The following is an 18,602-nucleotide window of genomic DNA, read 5'->3' as shown; positions in this document are numbered from 1 at the left end:
GAGAGGAGCTGGGGAGCTGGGGGAGGAGAGGCGGGCTAGAAGATCAGATCCCCCACCTCGGCTCTAAGTCTGATTGGCCCAAAAGTCTGTCTGCTCTCAACCAATTATAAAGTCTCCTCAGTCCTGGAAACCTTAGGAACCGGCGCTGCAAATCCGTGTCACAGAAGCCTCCTACCTCCCCACTCATTTCGTGCTGCAGGTTGATTCAGTTCCCTTGGCAGCAAAGTTTGACAGCTCAGATGGCACTCAACAGGGAAGACAAAGTGGTACAAAACTTCTCAGGGTTCTGTCCCAACAACTTCCTGTGTAACTTCAGAAACTCCCACTATTTCACTTGAACCATCAAAATTTTGTCCTTCTCCAGGAAGCAGAACCCACATGTTACCCCCTCCCTACCCCATCCTGCCAAACACTGCCAGAGTGAAAGAAAAGATTTGTTAGGACCCTTCAGGGTCTTGCTTGGACTCTCCAGCAGTACTTTGAGGAATCTCAATGTCATCGATGGCTGTTAAGGATTCACTTTTTCTGAAAATCCACATGAGCTATGGAATGGGCATCACAACTTGTGGTGAGGGATGAGAACACTTCTAGGACTGATCCAGGTTACCCAAGGAAGGTGACTAGAATCTAGGCATGGCCTCTAAGCTTTATGGTTTCATCAATTCAGAAGAACTCTACTTAAAGACTCCCAGATTGGCCGTCTCTATGAATTCCTCAGCAGCAAAACAGGTCTTGATACTTAGTGATTTCACTTACTGCCTTCCCCCCCACCAAAGAGGTAATGTTCCTCTGTCCCAGTCGACTACATCTAGCTCTGATCCCAATGGGGACTTGATTGGGAGACCTGAAGACCTGGGACAAAAACACCCCTGCTTCCACCTTGTTGCCTCTCTAATCCCTTGGCTCTTTCCTCTTATGTTTCAAGAGGGACTTCCCTGCTAGCTCAGGGGTAAAGAATCCACCTGCCAATGCAGGAGATGTGGGTTCGATTCCTGGGCTGGAATGATCCCCTGGAGAAGGCAACCCACTCCAGTATTCTTGCCTGGGAAATCCCATGGAGAGAGAAGCCTGGTGGACTACAGTCTGGGTTGCAAAGAGTCATATGGAACTTAGCGACTGAACACCAAACAACAACATTTCAAGCAGAGTCCCTTTCACAGTGGGTGAGGGAGTAGGTGACACTGTGGAGCAAATATATGTTTCCCTCAGTCCACTGGGGAATGGTAACCTAGAGTTAAGGTATTCCAGACCCTGGTCCCTCATTCAGGAAGAGGAGAGAAAGTCACTACCTGGGTTTAGGTGCACCTCATGCACGAGAGCCTTCCATGTGCTCCACATTCCAACAGCATGTTTCCACAACACCCCATCTCTAGATCACTCACTTTCATTTCTTACTCTCAGATAAGGGCATAATCCACCCCAAGTAGTAATCTGTGAAAACTCCCTGGTTAATTCACAAAACGCTTCTAAAGCACATCATCTACCACACAGTTACCACTCTCAGAAGTGGCAACATCACTACAGGCTCTTACAGAGAGACCAATATATTCTCTGGGACATGGCCCAGCCACATGCCTGCATCAGAATAACCCTCAAGCATCGGCTGAGCCTGCAAAGGTCTCACCTCTAGCCCATAGAGAAGATCAGAGGGTGGGCAGCTTGGGCGAACGGGTTCCCCTGCCATAGGTGCACTGGGTGACTTCACCATCATGAAGCTATCACTCCGAGTGGGTGCAGAAGCCAAGGGTGTACAGCCATGAGAGTGGCCGCCCACATCAACAAACTTGATAGGATCATCTGACCCTAGCTGGATTCGGAGGATCCCATTGGAAGGAGGAAGCCCCTCCCTCCTTCGAGACCGGGTGAGACAGGCACAGGTGCCAGCAGGAAAGCAGGTCATTCCACAGGCAGCCCCACGCAGGCACTTTGAGATGAGCGCCACGAATGAGCCAAAGGAAACAAAGCAAATTGCCACTAGAGATACAGCCAAGTAGAGGGTCAAGCGGGATTCTCCTTCCCTTGGAGCCGAGGACTCTCGAAGATCAGGGACAACTGGATGAGTGTCTTCTTCCAAGGACACCAGGAGAGTGACGGAGGTAGAGAGTGGTGGGCTACCACTGTCCTTTACCACAATGACCAGCTTCTGCGGTGGGAGATCAGCTGGGATGGGAACAGCTGTCCGCACCTCCCCGGCATAGCGGGAGACTGCAAACAGGCTAGGATCTGGGGCCTCCAGGAGCTGATACGAAACCCAAGCATTGTAACCTGAATCCAAGTCCACAGCAGTCACCTTTGTGACTAGGTGGCCAGCACCAACTGACGGAGGCAGTGCTTGGGGACATAAGGAACCAGGCCGAGCCCTAGGGCGGAGTACAGCTGGGGCATTGTCATTGAGGTCCAGCACAAACAGACGAACTGTCACAGTGCTACTAAGGGGCGGGTTGCCCCGATCCCGGGCTTGCACCTCAAACTGCAGTGTCTGTGTTTGCTCATAGTCAAAGGATCGAGTAGCATGAACAGCTCCTGTCTGGGGGTTCAGAGAAATGAAGGAGGATGCTGACACATCTCGATTTCTGGGCTCGAGGAGAGAGTAGGAGATAAGTGCATTCAAGCCAGAGTCGGGATCAGAGGCTGCAAGGGAGCAGAGCAGGTCCCCTGGGCGATTGTTCTCTGGAACAAACACCTCATGTGACCTCTGGAAGAAAGAGGGTGGGTTATCATTCACATCCGAAATGTTAAGGAAAATGGTCCTGTGGGTACTCAGAGGAGGGCTCCCGGCGTCAGAAGCAGTGACCATGATATCATAGCTGGATTTGGCCTCTCGGTCCAAGGGCCCAGCAGTCACCAGGGAGAACTGGTTCCTGAAGGCGGACTTGAGGGCGAAGGGCAAATGGTCTGGAATACGGAGGCTCACGTCCCCATTTGAACCTGAGTCAGGGTCCTGCACACTGATGAGTGCCACCACAGTGCCAGGCTCCGCACTCTCAGGGAGAGTCCCCAGCTCTGAGGTCACTGTGATGTGGGGGGCGTTGTCATTCACATCCAGGAGATCCACCCGAAGGCTGCAATGTTGCTCCATGGCTGGAGAGCCCCCATCTCGAGCCCGCACATCAAATTCATAGTAATTCTCGCTCTCAAAGTCTAGGGGTCCTTGAAGGGTAAGCTTTCCATTAGTGGGGTGCAGGCTGAAGAGCGTTCTCACACGATCAGGGGTGTGACCACTGAAAGAAAAGGTGACGTTACCACTGGGACCCAGGTCTGGGTCAGAGGCATTGAGCTGGATGAGCAGCATGCCGGCTGGCGCGCTCTCCAAGACGCTAATCCTATAGCTGGATTGCTGGAAGGCTGGGGCGTTGTCATTCACGTCCAGCACTGACACCCGCAGCTCTGCTGTGCCAGATCTCGGGGGGTTCCCGCCATCCACAGCAGTCAGCACTAGGCGGTAGTCTGACTGCTTTTCCCGATCCAAAGGTTTCTCCAGGAGCAGCTCTGGGACCAGGCTGCCGTCGCTGCGCTTCTTGACATCCAGGGCAAAGTGTTCATTGGAGCTTAGTCTATAGCTGCTGATGGAGTTGCTCCCCACATCTGCATCCTGAGCCTTTTCCAAGGGGAAACGCTGTCCTGGAGGAGCTGCCTCCCCAATTTCCAAGTCCAGCTGCTGCCGAGGGAATCGGGGGGCGTGATCATTCACATCCACAATTTCTACCTCTGCTCGGTACATTTCCAAAGGCCCTTCTGTTACAAACTCCAGGGGCACAATACAGCTGGCACTGAGCCCACACAGCGCCTCTCGATCGATTGGATTCCTGATGAGCAGGGCACCGCTGTCCAAATCCACGCGGAAGTGTCTTTGGTTCACCTCTCCAGCGACCTGCAGCCTGCGAGCTGCCAAGCTCTCGGTATCCAGCAGGAAATCTTGGGCGACATTCCCCACAAAAGTCCCTTCCTGTGACTCCTCTGGGACCGGGTATCGGATCTGCCCACCAACGTAACCCAGGTGGCAAAAAAGGAACAAAAGGGCAGCCCCCCGGCAGATGTCTACCCAGCCTCTCACCTTGCCGAGCATTGCTGCTGCCCGCTAGTTCTCTATCTGGTCCTGAGAAGCCCCAGAAGCTGACCCGCCCCAAACAGCCACAGCAGCTGGAGACACCTATCTCCCTCTCGCCACGCCAGCTTTGGCGCGGCTGGGCTGGCGCCGCAAGGGTTACGCGCCGTTTTTTGCTGGTGGCGGGGTAGATTTGTCTGCCTTCCTCCACACGATTGGCAGACAGCGACTCCTGGGCTCAGCCAATAGGCTAAGCAGAGAACGTCCCGATAGCAGCAGGGTTAATGCGACGCAGTATTGGAAGAAGGAAAAAAAAAAAAAAAAACCAAAAACCCACCTATCTTTTTGCCTTCCTCCCGCTCAACAGCATTTCCCCCCCATGGATTATTACCTCTATAGAGAGGCAGACAACATATATGTTTTTGGGTTTTTTTTTTTCTAATTCACCAATCCCCACCCCACCTCACCCCGCCCCTTTTCGGAGGGGAAAACAGCGACAGCCCGAGAGCCCTAGCAACCTGCCGCCCAGAGAGTGAGTAGCCATTTGAGACTGGTCACTTTGTTCAAGCCAGTGTTGTCATCGACCAATATTCTAAAGGAATAGCTTCTGCCTCATTCTGATTGTATTAGAGCAACAGCTAATTAGAAGCACTGCTTTACACAAAAAACCCTGCCCCTCTGCAGATTATTCAGAAACATATCCATCTCTTTGCAGAAAAGGCTTACACATTAATGCAGCCTATTAAATTTATGCAGTACACATTTCTGTTGTAACAGAAGGCGCAGCAGAAACCAAACCTCTTTTACTCAGATACTCACTGGTGATATACTAAATTGCCATTCATTGATTTCAAGGACAGTATGGAAGGAATGAAGGAGAGGGGGAGAAGCCAGGAGAGGGAGATGTTCCAAATCAGTAAAGAATCAGCTTGTCTGGGAGACGCTAAGAACCAGATCTCATTACCTGGCAGAATGCTACTGTTCACAGATTTAATAGCTTTCTTGAATGATTGAGATCAGCTACCAACAGCACCAGTGCCTACAAATCTCCTTTATTTGACACCATGGTATGCTTGATATGTTGTTAATTACCAACTGTGACTGTTTCAAAAGAGCAAATTTTTCACCGAGCCCTAGGGGGCCTTTTGGCAAGGGAAACTTGATCTCACCCTCCCTGGAGCCTGGCTACCACCTTGCACAAATGCAGAAAGATTGTTCAATTCACACTGTAGTTACCTGCAAACTGTAACTGGAGTCACAAACACACCAGAACACAAAGAGAAAAATCTATCTTGATTTGCATGTGAGATTTTTTTTTTAATTCATCTGAATCCTCACCTAGGCTGCCAATTATTGTTGGTGGTAGTGTTTAGTTGTTAAGTTGTATCTGACTCTTGGCAACCCCATGGCCCGCCAGGCTCCCCTGACCATGGGATTTCCAAAACCAGAGGAGGTTATCCTCCCAGGTGTTTTCCCAAGCCCTTGATCTTCAAGAAGATCCTTTTGATGGTGAGGCCAGCAACCAACATTTTGGTCTCAAAGGGAGGTATCTGCTTTCTGTGTTCTTTCAGCCCCAAACACCTAAAACTTCTCCCATGGGAATGACAGGTGTAAATCAGTCTGGCTTATAAGGTATTTATGCCAGGACTCATTATCTCAGTAGAATGACACCATCTTCCTCCCAAGCTGCCAGTGGGGAGGGATAAGGAGGATCATTCTTGACTCATTCCTCTTCCATCTTCCCTTTATCATGTCAATGAATAAGTGCTGATAATTTCACTACAGTCATATCCTTCAGTCTATATTTGTCACTGTGCTGGTTCTCAATCTTCTCAAATACTATAACAGCCTTCTAAATGTTCTAAATGTAATATAATAGCCCCATGTAATACAAAAACCCCATGTTACATTACGGGGCTTCCCCAGGTGGCTCAGTGGTAAAGAATCTGCCTACAAATGCAGGAGACACGGGTTCAATCCCTGGGCCAGGAATATCCCCTGGAAGAGGAAATGGCAACTCACTCCAGTATTCTTGCTTGGAAAATCCTATGGACAGAGGAGCCTGGTGGGCTACAGTCCATGGGTTGGCAAAGAGTCAGACACGACTGAGTATGCATGCAAATCTTCTTTAGTCTCCAGTCCCAGTATCCCCAATCCATTATGGCAACTCACGTCACCATTCTTGCCTGGATAATTCCATGGACAGAGGAGCCTAGCGGGCTACAGTCCTTGGGGTTGCAAAGAGTCAAACATGACTGAGTGACTAAGCGCACACACACACATTTCATTTATGGCTACCAGAATAATCACTCCAAAACAAACAAAAACTCTGACGACATTATATTTATATCAGTTCAAAATCCTGCAATGGCTATCATGGATATAGAACAAAATAAAAAATCCTTGGCATAGCCTAAAGGTAACTCAAGATTTAACTCCTGCCTACTTGTTTCACTTTATCTCCTGAAAAAGCTGTTTTACAAATATACACTTTAAGGTTCAGCAATAATAAAAAATCTTTATCCCTCTGCATGGAATTTCCTGCAAGGGTCCCTCTCTACTCACCTTTCCCCTTTATTATCTGACAAACTACTACTCAACTTTCATTCTCAGATCAAGCATCATCAACTGTATGAATTCTTCCTGATTTCCCCAGGCTGACTAGGGTGTTTCTTTTCCATTGCTTCGTATTATATAGATCTCCCTTATAATTTTTGTGGGTGTGTGTGCATGTCTGTCTCCTATGGTACTCGTGTGCCATAGGAGCAGGGACTGCGCCTTTTCATCTTTTAAAGTGCCTGGTACACTCACCAATACATGGTGAATTAGTGCTATTATCACTTGTTAGTTCAACAAGTATCTATTGAATGCTTGTACTTTATGAGTATTTTATATTGAGTATACATTTTATATACATTACTTTTCATTCTCACACAATTTTGGAAGAGTTTATATTTGAGAACACAAGCTCAGAAATGTTAGGAGACTTGTGTAAAGTCTATAAAGTGCAGTATTAGGGTCTCCCCACTTTCACCTCTGGTCTGTCTAGAAAGAAATAAAAACCTCTTTCTGTAACATCTTAAATCATTTTCCTAACAGTCTGTCATCCCTGTAGCCATCAACTGACCCTTTTTGCTGGCTTTAATATCCAAGAACTAGACCTCTTCTAGATCTCAATCCCTTTTATTTGCAAGTTGACACCAAAGCAAACATATCTATATTATTAATACTTGAACTGAGGATCCTATATAAAGCCCGAACCCTATATATCCTAGACTTGACCTTTTTAATGCCAAGTATGTGATTCTCCCATCTCTAGATTTTTAAAACAGTTGTATTGAGCTACATAATTTATCCATTAAACCATACAATTCACCCCTTTAAAATGTACAATTCAACAGTTTTTAGTATATTCAGATATACTAAAATGATGCAAACACCACAGTATAATTATAGAAAAATGTTTTCACCCCTAAAAGAAACACCATACCCATTGCCGAGCTCTAAATTTTTAAAGAAATAGTCGCCCAGGTGGTAGTGGTTGAGGAAGATTTTTCTCCTTAGTTGACTGAACTATCTCACATCTTCCCTACAGTGCTTTCCTAGAGCTATTCTACATAATACTTTAAGGTTGAGAAATAACATTATAGAATTTTTTAAAGTTCAGCATGGCAAAACAAGGCTGCCTGCTGGTTCTGTGAACTCCAAAGTAACACTTCGTTTCAAAAACATGCTAATTGATGGACAGGCATGTCTTAGGGCAATGCCTTTCAAATTTGTCTTCACACTGGAATCACTTGAGGACCTTCAAAACATACCAATGCCTGTGTCCCATCCCAAGACACTGCTTTGATCCATCTGGGATGTGGCCTGGGTTTCAGGATTTTTAAAAGGTCCCTAGGTAATTCTGGTGTGCAACCACGTTTGAGAACATCATTCAAAGGAAAATGCCAGTTGTTTTCCAGTCTGACCAGAAAAGCAGCAGCTGCTTCTCTCTGGCTTTCACCCTTCCTTAGCCTTTCCATATATGCCTCTGCTTTGTCATCTTGAACTATCTCCAGGTTAGTAGCTGAAGAATTTTTTGGAACTATGACACAACAAACACTGTGCATATATTGTATCATGCACTCATCTTATAAAACTCTTGCTACTTCTTTTCCACATACTAAAAATGGGTCTAGAAAATAGATTAACTTGGCCATGGACTCATGGATGGTAAGTGGTGGAGCTTCCTATGTCTAACTGCCAGACCCAAAGGGTGACAGCAATAATACACTTATTAGTAACAAAGTTATAGTCGTTCTCCCACAAATGGAAGTGTGTTTAAGTTGCACTCCAAAACAAAGGCCTGGACACTATCCTGAATAAATGACAGCTTTATCTTTTTTCTCAGAGTATGAATTTGCCTATCACACTACATTTATACCAAAAAAAAAATAATCATAATAATGGTGAAAGGATAGGAATTAATACTTAGGGCAAAAAGAACTTCATTTTGTACTTTATATCCTTCTGAATTTATTTTCAAAATAAATATTACTTTTATAATGAATGGTGGTTACCTTTGGATTTGGGAATAAAATTAGTTTTAATTTTTTCTTATATTTTTCCATGTTTTCCAAATTTTCTATAATGCACATGTAAGTAATGTCCACATAATTTCCTGTAGTGTCCTTGAAATAAAATTTAAAGGACTCTAGAATTTTATCTCTTTCATAGAACGCCATCTGAGAATGAGGAAGAGGATCTGTGTAGTCAAAGGAAAATTATCAGCAAACCGTTTTAATGCAGATGTGACAATCATTTGAAAGATGGAAGGATGAGGTAGTTTTTATACTCCTAGCAGCTGCCACTGGCTAGAGGTTTCCATTAACTTGTACTCAATGCAAATGATACCAAGCTAAGCTCTGAGTGCTGAGATGGTGAGTTAAAGCTTAATGGCCCTTTAGCAGGATTGGTTAGTTGCTATGCCAAGTGAATGCTGAGTGTGTGAATTGTGTCCGCAGATGAGTGAATTAACTCCACACTGTGTGGGACCACAAACCACACTCTAGCTGGGCCACCTCCCTCCCCCAAAGGCACAACGTTTGATCTGGGAAAAGCCAAGTAAAAATGTGGATGCATCATTAGGAAAATGTCTTGATCACTGAAAATGAAGATGGCTACGTACGTTCCTAAAAGCGATGCAGGAATCAAAAAAACATTATCATTCCAGAGTGACTTGCTAACCCTTACCTGTCCAGGAGGGGAGCTCTCTGCACCCAACACTTGCCTATAGAACACTGGATCGAGGCTCCGCAGAGTGTTCTGGCGGCTGGCCAGCGGGCTGGCGGCGCCAGGTTTCCTCAACAGTGGGTCACTGCGTCTCGAGTCAGTGGTGAGGTACACCTGATGGTAAAGGTGTGGGGCCATGAGGCCTCCCCGCACGGCGTCCGCGTGCAGAGAGGGCCCCGGTGTTCGGTACAGGGAGCTCACCGGGGCTCGGTACAGGTCCCTGGACTGCTTCCATTTGTAAACTTTGAATATGATCACTCCTAACACTGTGACTGCGAACCCCACGGAGACCAGGATTAGAGAGAGAAGTAGATAAAAGGTGAGATTTTTATTCTGCTCCCTGGGGGCAGAGCCAGCGGGGAACTCAGCCAGGGCTTCAGGAGATTCCTCAGTTACTGACACAGTCAGGGTCGCAGTAGTGGACAGCGATGGCTCCCCATTGTCTCTGATCAATACCGTGAGGGTCTGCCTGGGCGAATCTGTATCCTGGACTGGGCGGGCAGTGGTGATTTGACCCGTGTGAAGTCCCACAGCAAAAAGGCTCTGGTTGGGGGCTCCCAAGAGGCTGTAGGAGAGCCAGGCGTTGTGCCCTGCATCTGGGTCCCAGCCCACCACCCGTGTGACCAGGTAGCCAGCAGCAGTACTTCGAGGCAGCATCTCCACCGAGCTCTGGCCAGGCCGGGGGTATAGGACTTGGGGGGCATTGTCATTGCGATCAGTGACAAATACATTCACACTGATGTTGGTAGCCAGGACAGGAGTGCCCCCATCGCTGATGTGAGCTGTTAACTCGAACTCACGCCGATCCTCATGGTCCAGGGGCACTAAGGATGACACGACGCCACTGTCACGATTTATCGTAAAATAGCGACCCACTAGGCCTATTTCAGCTCCTTGCTCTAAGAGAAAGAAGGAAAGGCGAGCATTCTGCGGGGCGTCGGGGTCCCAGACGCTTAGGTTTAGTATTGGAACACCAGGCAGATTATTTTCCTCAACGTAAACATTGTAGGAAGACTGGGAAGATTGTGGAGGGTTGTCGTTGATGTCGGACACTTGCACCCGCACTGTCGTGAGGGCTGAGAGGGAAGGGGTTCCCGCATCTCGAGCCGTGATGCTGAGGTTGTATTCTGGCACGGTCTCCCGATCCAGGGCTGCGCTGGTTTTCAAAGTGAAGTAATTCTTGAGGGAAGATGTAAGACTGAAAGGGAGACCTGGAGGAATCTCGCACGTCACCAGCCCGTTCTCCCCAGCATCCAGATCGGTCACACTGAGCAAAGCAATGACAGTTCCGAGAGGAGCGTCCTCGGGGACTGGGCTGTACACGGAGGTAACTGTGATCTCCGGGGCGTTGTCATTCACGTCCACAACCTCTACCAAAACTTTACAGTGTGCTCCTTCGGGATTGGCGCCCTTGTCTTTGGCCTGTATATAAATCTCATGGAGCTTGGCGTCTTCGAAGTCCAGTCGACCCTTGACTGTCAGCACCCCGGTAACAAGGTCCAAGGAGAAAAGTTCCCGCACGCCAGCGCGGTTGTGGCTGCCGAAGGAGTAAATGATTTCGCCGTTGGGGCCTTCATCCAGATCCGTTGCACGGACTTGCAACACGAGAGTGCCGGGGGGTGCATCCTCCAGGACACGCGCCCGGTACAAGGACTGGTTGAAGGTGGGCGCATTGTCATTCGCGTCCAGCACAACGATTCGAATAGGAAGGCTGGCGGAGCGAGCCGGAGTTCCTCCGTCCAACGCCGTCAGCAGCAGCTGGAGATCCGGTTCTCGCTCCCGGTCCAGGGCGCGCTCCAGGACCAGCTCCGCGTACTTAGTGCTGTCTTCCCGCGTCTGCACTCGAAGCGCAAAGTACTCGTTTCGGCTCAGCTCGTAGGTTTGTAAAGAGTTGCTTCCCACATCAGGATCATGCGCGCTCTCGAGCGGAAAGCGCGTTCCCGGCGCCACGGCCTCGCTAATCTCCAATTTCATTTCCCGAGTAGGAAAAAAGGGATTGTTGTCGTTGATGTCTTGGATCACCACTTCCGCGCTGAACAGCTCTAGCGGCCTCTCCACGACCAACTCCAGAGTTATGGTACAGGAGGGCAGGGTCCCACACAGCTCCTCTCTGTCCAGGCGGTCGTTCACAAACATCTCTCCGGTCTCCCAGTTCACCTCAAAGAATCTTCGGCTAGCTCCGGACACCACCTGGAGCCTGCGGGCTGACAGGCTGCCGAGATCCAAGTCAAGGTCCCTGACCACGTTGCCCACCACGAAACCTTTCTCTCTTTCCTCCAGGATCTCATAGCGAATGACGGCGGCGGAAGCCTTGTGCAAGGCACCCAGAAGCAGCAAAACTCCCACCACTCTCCCGGTGCTTACCAGTCCGCCCCTCCAGGCCTCTGGGACCATCTCACTCAAAGACAGTTCCTCTTAGCAGGGTCCAGATCGTCCCGGCTTCTTTCCCGAGAAACTTTCAGCGGGTTAGCGCTCGGGCGCTGGGCTCCGAGTCGGACATGGCTTTCTGGATGCCGCTGATTTGCTCGCCGGCTGTTCAGTCTCGGCCTCATCCCGCGGCGCCGAGAGGGGACGGGCCGGGGCCAGATCTCCAGCGTCTCCATTGGCCGACAGCGGCACGCAGAGTCCCAGCCAATAACTGCACGAAAAATGCGCCAGCGCCGGACTCTGAGCGGGACAAGCACTAGCGCCGGGAACTTCTTTCCTTTGGCTTCCTTCCAGAATTTACAGCCAGAGCTCCTTGGCAGAAGCTGCACATCCGAAATCCACCTTAGCTGGAAAGCCAACTACAGGGTGATGAAGCTGGCCTTCCTGCAAGTCTAAAAGCCGAACTAAAGTCTGTTAAACATTTTAACCACTATCTTTAATCCCAAGAAGGGGGTTCAAACCAAACCAAAAAACGACATAACGTTACCTGGTTTACTGGAGGACTAGGTAAAACTCACCTAGCTGGACTTTACTAGTAGAGAGGTGTTTCGCATTTTTTTTTTCTTTGAGGTGTTAATAACAATTTTAGTTTTCTTTCTCAACAAACGCGACTGTAGCATTCTGGTCACTTCCCCAGTAGAGAAAAATCTACAGGAGCTACCACTGTTTGGTTTTACTCTGTTTTGTGAAATTTAAAAATATAATTCAGATATCTTTTTAAATTGAATGTTATTGCTTAGTTCTTATTTCTTAACAATGAGGGAGCAATGTGAAATTTTTCTATCCTATTTGTCCCAACAAGCATAATCTCAATCAGAAAGCATAATTTCTAAAGTTTCCCTTTACTTAATCAATCTGTTTCTCAAGATCATGAGGCATGCCACAAAGAGACGTTGCATTCCTAATAAAGGATAATATCCCCCTACTCACTCCCCCCCCCCCCCGCCCAAAAAAAGAAAAAGAAAAATGATCAGGTTTTATTTACCACCTGGGACATTTATAAAATGATTGGGATATCCAAAATACAAAACCTTTAGCCAGGGAATAAAGAGTCTGAATTTTTTGCATTTAAGATTGTACTCAAACAAAACAGTAATGACTAGGATAATGAATAAGAGAGTCAACTGTAAGTTAGAACCCAGTCATACATCCTTTGAAAACAAACTACCCTCTAAGGGTTCCTGTGTTCCTATCTTATTAAATCAATAAGGCAGATAAAATTCTGGCATCAGAGTAAGTCAGTGATATACATCTCCCATTAAATACTAGACCTAAAGAATCACATACTATTTCTGTACACATTCATTGCATATAGTCCTTTCTGAAATTTAACTGAAATCTGAGGCCAAGCAGCAAAAAGACAGGTTAAATAAGTATATAGGAAGTAAGTATATATAGGATATTTATAGAAGAGATGAAAAGCCATATTTGACCTATGTCAATACTTTAATTCATCTTTTAAAACCTCCAGTTTTTAAATACTCAAAATTGACAATTGTTCAAACAACTAAGAATGCTGATAGGTATTAGACAATTAGAATATAGAATTTAGAACATACATAGTAGCCCAGTCACTTGCTACTGAAAGTGTGAGCCAAAGACCAAGAGCATGGACATCACATGGGAGCTTGTTAGAAATGTTCCCACTCCAGACCTACAGAATCAGAACTGCATTTTAACAAAATGCCAGGGTGATATGAATGTACATTAAAGTTTGAGATCTAGTGGGTTTTTCAGATGTACTGATTTATCAAACATTTTCCCCCATTCACGAATTAACTGACATTCTGGTTTTCAAAAACTAGCTTTTAAAAGCTGAAATAGTTTTCCCTTTAACAATAAACCCCATAGTTTTCCTAAGACCTCTTCATTAGCCAGCAGAACCCTCCTTTTCATACTGTTCATGGGGTTCTCAAGGCAAGAATACTGAAGTGGTTTGCCACTCCCTTCTCCAACCAGTCTATCCTAAAGGAAATCAGTCCCGAATATTCATTGGAAGGACTGATGTTGAAGATGAAACTCCAATACTTTGGCCACCTGATGCGAAGACCTGACTCATTTGAAAAGACCCTGATGCTGGGAAAGACTGAAGGCAGGAGGAGACTCAATGGACATGAGTTTGAGTAAACTCTGGGAGTTGGTGATGGACAGGGAGGCCTGGTGTGCTGCAGTCCATGGGGTCACAAAGAGCCGGACATGACTGAGCAACTGAACTGAACCTTCCTTGGATCCACTGTTCACAGTAGCCAGAGTGATGTCCTTAAAATTTTAATTGGATCAGAAGATTCTCCAGCTCACAGCTCCTCAGGAGCATCTTACTACTCTTGAAATAAAACACCAAATCTTTAGCATAGTATCCAAGTTCTCAAGCTTTCCCCTGCTCTGGATATTCTGTTACACTGCTGTGTGGTCATCAATGAAGCTCTGCAAGCAGGCTGCTCCTCTACCAGGAAAGTTTTTTTTTTTTCCTTTCCTCCCCTTTGCTTATTTCTACTGATCTTTAGGTCTCAGTTTAAATGTAATTTCCTAATAGAGGTCTTCTCTTCGACCCTAGTTAAAATCAGGAAGCTTTGTTATGCTCCCTCAGAGAACCTTTTATTTTCCTTTGTTGAACCTAGCACAATTTAAAATTTTATAATTTTATAGTGCTTAAGCATAATGCCTGCTTCTCCCACTAAGAAGTGACTAAATAAAGCTGCAAGAAGGCAGAGACCATGCCTGTTTTGATTATCACTTGCCTCCTCCGTGACTAGCACAGTAGGCACTTAATGCTTCATTTTTTCCAGCTTTAGGGAAGTATAATTGATAAAATTATATGAATTTAAAAGGGGTACAAGATGATTTAATATACATATTGTGAGATGATCAACACAATATAGTTAACACATCCACCACCTCATCTAGTTACCATTTTTTAATGCGTGTGGTAAGAACACTTAAGATTTACTCTTAACAAATTTCAAGTTACATTACAATATTGTTAACTATAGTTACCATGTTGTACATCAGATTCCACAAATTATTCATTGTATAACTAAAAATTTTACCCTTTGACCAATATCTCCCCATACTTAATGCTAATCAATATAACAATCTTCTAATGCTAATGGTAATCATAAAAAGCAGTAAAGATTATATATATTCATTTGTGTGTATCCATTTTCCCTAGGAGAAAACATTTTTGAAAGATACAGTCTCTGCCTTTTAAGCTACCAGTGACCCTAATTAAACTCTGTAACTTAATGATTTGAAAGAGAGAACACAGTTTGCCAAAGAGCCAAGTAAGGTGTGGTAATATAACTCACACTGGACAAAAAACTTGCTGTCACCTACATCCAGTGAAAATGGAAGTACTAGTGTATAGGATCGATAGAATTTTCCAGTCTCTATCTTTTTTTCCTGTTTTATGATTCCAAGAGAGCCTCTGATCAACAAGATGCAGCAAACAATTTTAAAATAGAAAGTGAATATATTACAGTGGTCAAGAGTATGCCTTAGTGTCAAAAAGACTCAAGTTCCAATACTGCATATTATATTTAGTAGCTCTATAACCATGAAGTCTTTATTTTTGAAATTTTATTTGTGTATTTTTGGCTGTGCTGGGTATTTGTTGCTGCACAGGTTTTTACTCTAGCTGTGGCAAGAGGGGGCTGCTCTCGAGTTGCATGTGAGGCCTTGTCATCGGGGTGGCCTCTCCTGTTGCACAGCACAGGCTTCAGGGCATGCAAGCTTCAGTAGTTGTGGCTCCCCAGCCCTGGAGCACAGGAGCGATAGTTGTGGTGCATGGGCTTAGTTGCTCCGTGGCATGTGGGATCCTCCCAGATCAGGGACCCAACCTCGTGTCTTCTCCACTAGGAGGTAGATTTTTTACCCCTGAGCCACCAGGGAAGTCCTGAAGCTTTTATTTTTAACTTTTATTTATCTATAAAATGGGAATAACAATAGTACTCCCTGACATAATCACAGCTATATCAATCTTTTCTTTTTTAAGAATAAGGATTAAAAATTCTATTCTATTTTATCTTTATTAATATTTATTTTTTGGCCACACAATGCAGCATGTGGGATCTTAGTTCCCTCACCAGGGATGGAACCCACACCCCCTGCATTGGAAGTGCAAAGTCTACCAGGGAAGTCCTCTCAATCGTTTATGTTAATCTTTTAACAACTCTGTACTTATCATAGAGCTCACATGGACGATCAGTGATTTTAGCAATTTTATATAGTTACAAAACCAATTCGACAATCCAGTTTTAGAATACTGCCGTCAACCCCCAAAATCCTTTATGCCTGTCTGCAGCCAATTCTTGTTCCCATCCAAAGCTTCAGATAGCCAATGATCTACTTACTATGTAGTTTTGCTTTCTCTAGAAATTTCACACACAAAAAAGGAATTATAGATGAAATACCAACTCACACACGTCAAAATGACCATCATTAAAAAGTCTATAGGACTTCCCTGGTGGTCCAGTGGTTAAGAATTCCCCTGGCAATGCAGGACACACGGGTTCAACCTCTGGTCAGGGGGATCCCACAAACCAAGGAGCAACTAAGCCCAAGCACTGCAATGACTGAGCCAGTGCTCTGCAACAAGAGAAGCCATCACAACAGGCAGCCCACGCACCAGAAAGACCACCCAGAGAAGCCATAAATAAATTTATTTATTTTTTTAAAGTCTACAAATAACACATGTTGGATTTGGAGAAAAGGAAACCCTCCTACACTGTTGGCAGGAATGTAAGTTGGTGTAGCCACTATGGAAAACAGTAAAGAGTTTTCTCAGAAATTAAAACTGTGACCATTATGACCCAGCAATTCCACTCCTGGGCATATATTCAGACAAAACTAATTCAAAAAGATACAGCAGCACTAATCACAATAGTCAAGACATGGAAACAACCTTCATGTCCATCGACAGAAGAACAGATAAAGATGTGGTGCATATACACAATGGAATATTACTCAGCCATGAAAAAGAACACAATAATGTCATCTGCAGCAACAGGGATGCAACTAGAAATTTTCATAATAATTGAAGTAAGTCAGAGAAAGATAAATACCTTATGATGTCACTTATATGTGGAATCTACAATGCAGCACAAATGGGACTTTCCTGGTGGTCTAGTGGTTAAGACTCTGCACTCCCAATGCAAGGGACATGAGTTCGATCCCTCATGATTGGGGAACTAAGATCTTGCATATCAAATAAAAACAAATAAAAAAGATGACATGAATGAACTTATCTACAAAGCAGAAACAGACTTGCAGATATAGAGAGCAGACTAGTGGTTGCCAAGGGGGAGGGAGGAGGAATAGGGACCATCTGGAGTTTGGGGTTGGTAGATGCAAACTATTACATTTAGAATGGATAAACAATAAGGTCCTATGTGTACAGCACAGGGAACTATACCCAATCTCCTGAGACAAACCATAATAGAAAAGAATACAAAAAAGAATGTATACGTGTATAACTGAGTCATTCTGCTGTACACAGAAATGAACACAACACTTCAAATCAACTATACTGCAATAAAAAACAAATGCATAGCCTTTGTATCTGGCTTCTTTCACTTAGCATAGTGTCAAACCCAACTCTTAACCACAACCTCAAAAAATGTTCTCTCTCCAACTTTCCTCATCTAATAAGGGCCACTTCCAGTCCAGTCAGAAATTCTCAGGTCACCATGGAAGCCCCATCAGCAGTCACGGGATGGACAGTCAGCCAGCTAGCCAGCCATGGCGATCTTTGAGCAGCTGGACTACATCATGAATGAGCCTTCTCCCAAGCTGCCCAAAGGGCATGTTCATAAATGCCTGATGAAGAACCCAACCGAGCTAGCAGACCTGAAGATGCTCATGAACCAACCATGCCTTCATCAAGCTGTCTGAGGTGGAAGATGTGGATTTTGTTGGCCGGCTGCCTGTAGAACACTGTGGTTGAACCAGTCCAGCATGCCCACACAAATGGCCATGTGTTGGTCTTCCTGCTGCTGCTACCACCCCCCACCCAGCGCCCTGGCCCACCTCTCCTGCACATTTTCCTTTGGGACACACATGTGGCCCTTGGATCCAGGGAGGCCGAGGCCACTGTGCTGTCTTCTCAGAACCTACTTCCTTAGGTTTAAAGGGGGGCGGGGCACGGAACAGGGAAAGAAAAAGCAAAACGTGCCCCCCAAAAAATAAATTCTCAGGTCATTCTTAGGACTTCCCTGGTGGTACAATGGTTGAGAAATCCCTGGCCCAGGAACTAAAATCCCACATGCCAACAGGCAACTCACACTGGCCACAACTAGAGAGAACCCTCAGGGCTCAAGGAAAACACATGCAACCAGAGTAAAAAAAAATAAAAAATAAATTCTCAGGTCATTCTTAACATCTTTCTCTATATTCCAACATTTAATTCATTACCAGTTCATGTCAATGCTTACTACCTCCAAACTATACTTTGAATCTATTGATTACTTTCCCCTTTACTGCTACCACCTTAAATACTGTCAACTTCCCCTCTGGTCTTCTTACTTCCTCTTTCACTTTTCACTTCCTCTTTCACGTTTCATTTCCTCTTTCACTTTCCTTTTCACTCTTTCACAAAACTCCATTTTGTATGTGGAAACCTAAAGGATCTTTAAAAAATATCTATTAAATTATATACTCTCCTTACTAAATATATTGCTTGGTACCAGGACTGGCTCTACATAATTTGCAGGACCAGTGCAAAATAAAAACAAGGGAACTCCTTGTTTAAAAATTACTACAGGGGGAAAGTGCAACTGCCTGTTGAACCACCACTGACCGGAGGGTAATAGAACCCACCAAAAAAAGATACCACACGTCCAAAGACAAGGAAGACACTGCA

At 45.5% G+C, this 18,602-nt stretch overlaps 1 protein-coding gene across 19 annotated transcripts in view; it reads right to left on the bottom strand.

Annotated features, from left to right (window-relative positions):
• The window catches only part of LOC110143238 (protocadherin gamma-C4), a 180,480-nt gene that overhangs the window by 21,581 nt on the left and 140,297 nt on the right, over positions 1 to 18,602 (bottom strand). Inside the window, exon 1 of one of the 19 annotated variants that reach the window (XM_070465507.1) lies at positions 9,281 to 11,881. The exons of 17 other annotated variants lie outside the window; for them this stretch is intronic. In XM_070465507.1, the coding sequence (XP_070321608.1) occupies positions 9,281 to 11,713 (2,433 nt within the window). In that variant the 5' untranslated portion in view covers positions 11,714 to 11,881. Of the gene's footprint in view, positions 1 to 1,624; positions 4,239 to 9,280; positions 11,882 to 18,602 lie in introns of those variants that run through there. One more of the 19 variants, XM_070465506.1, reaches the window with a different exon arrangement.

Source organism: Odocoileus virginianus, chromosome 3 (genome assembly GCF_023699985.2).
Source record: "Odocoileus virginianus isolate 20LAN1187 ecotype Illinois chromosome 3, Ovbor_1.2, whole genome shotgun sequence".
In the NCBI taxonomy this organism is placed as follows: domain Eukaryota; kingdom Metazoa; phylum Chordata; class Mammalia; order Artiodactyla; family Cervidae; genus Odocoileus; species Odocoileus virginianus.
This window is presented reverse-complemented; position numbering and strand designations above follow the sequence as displayed.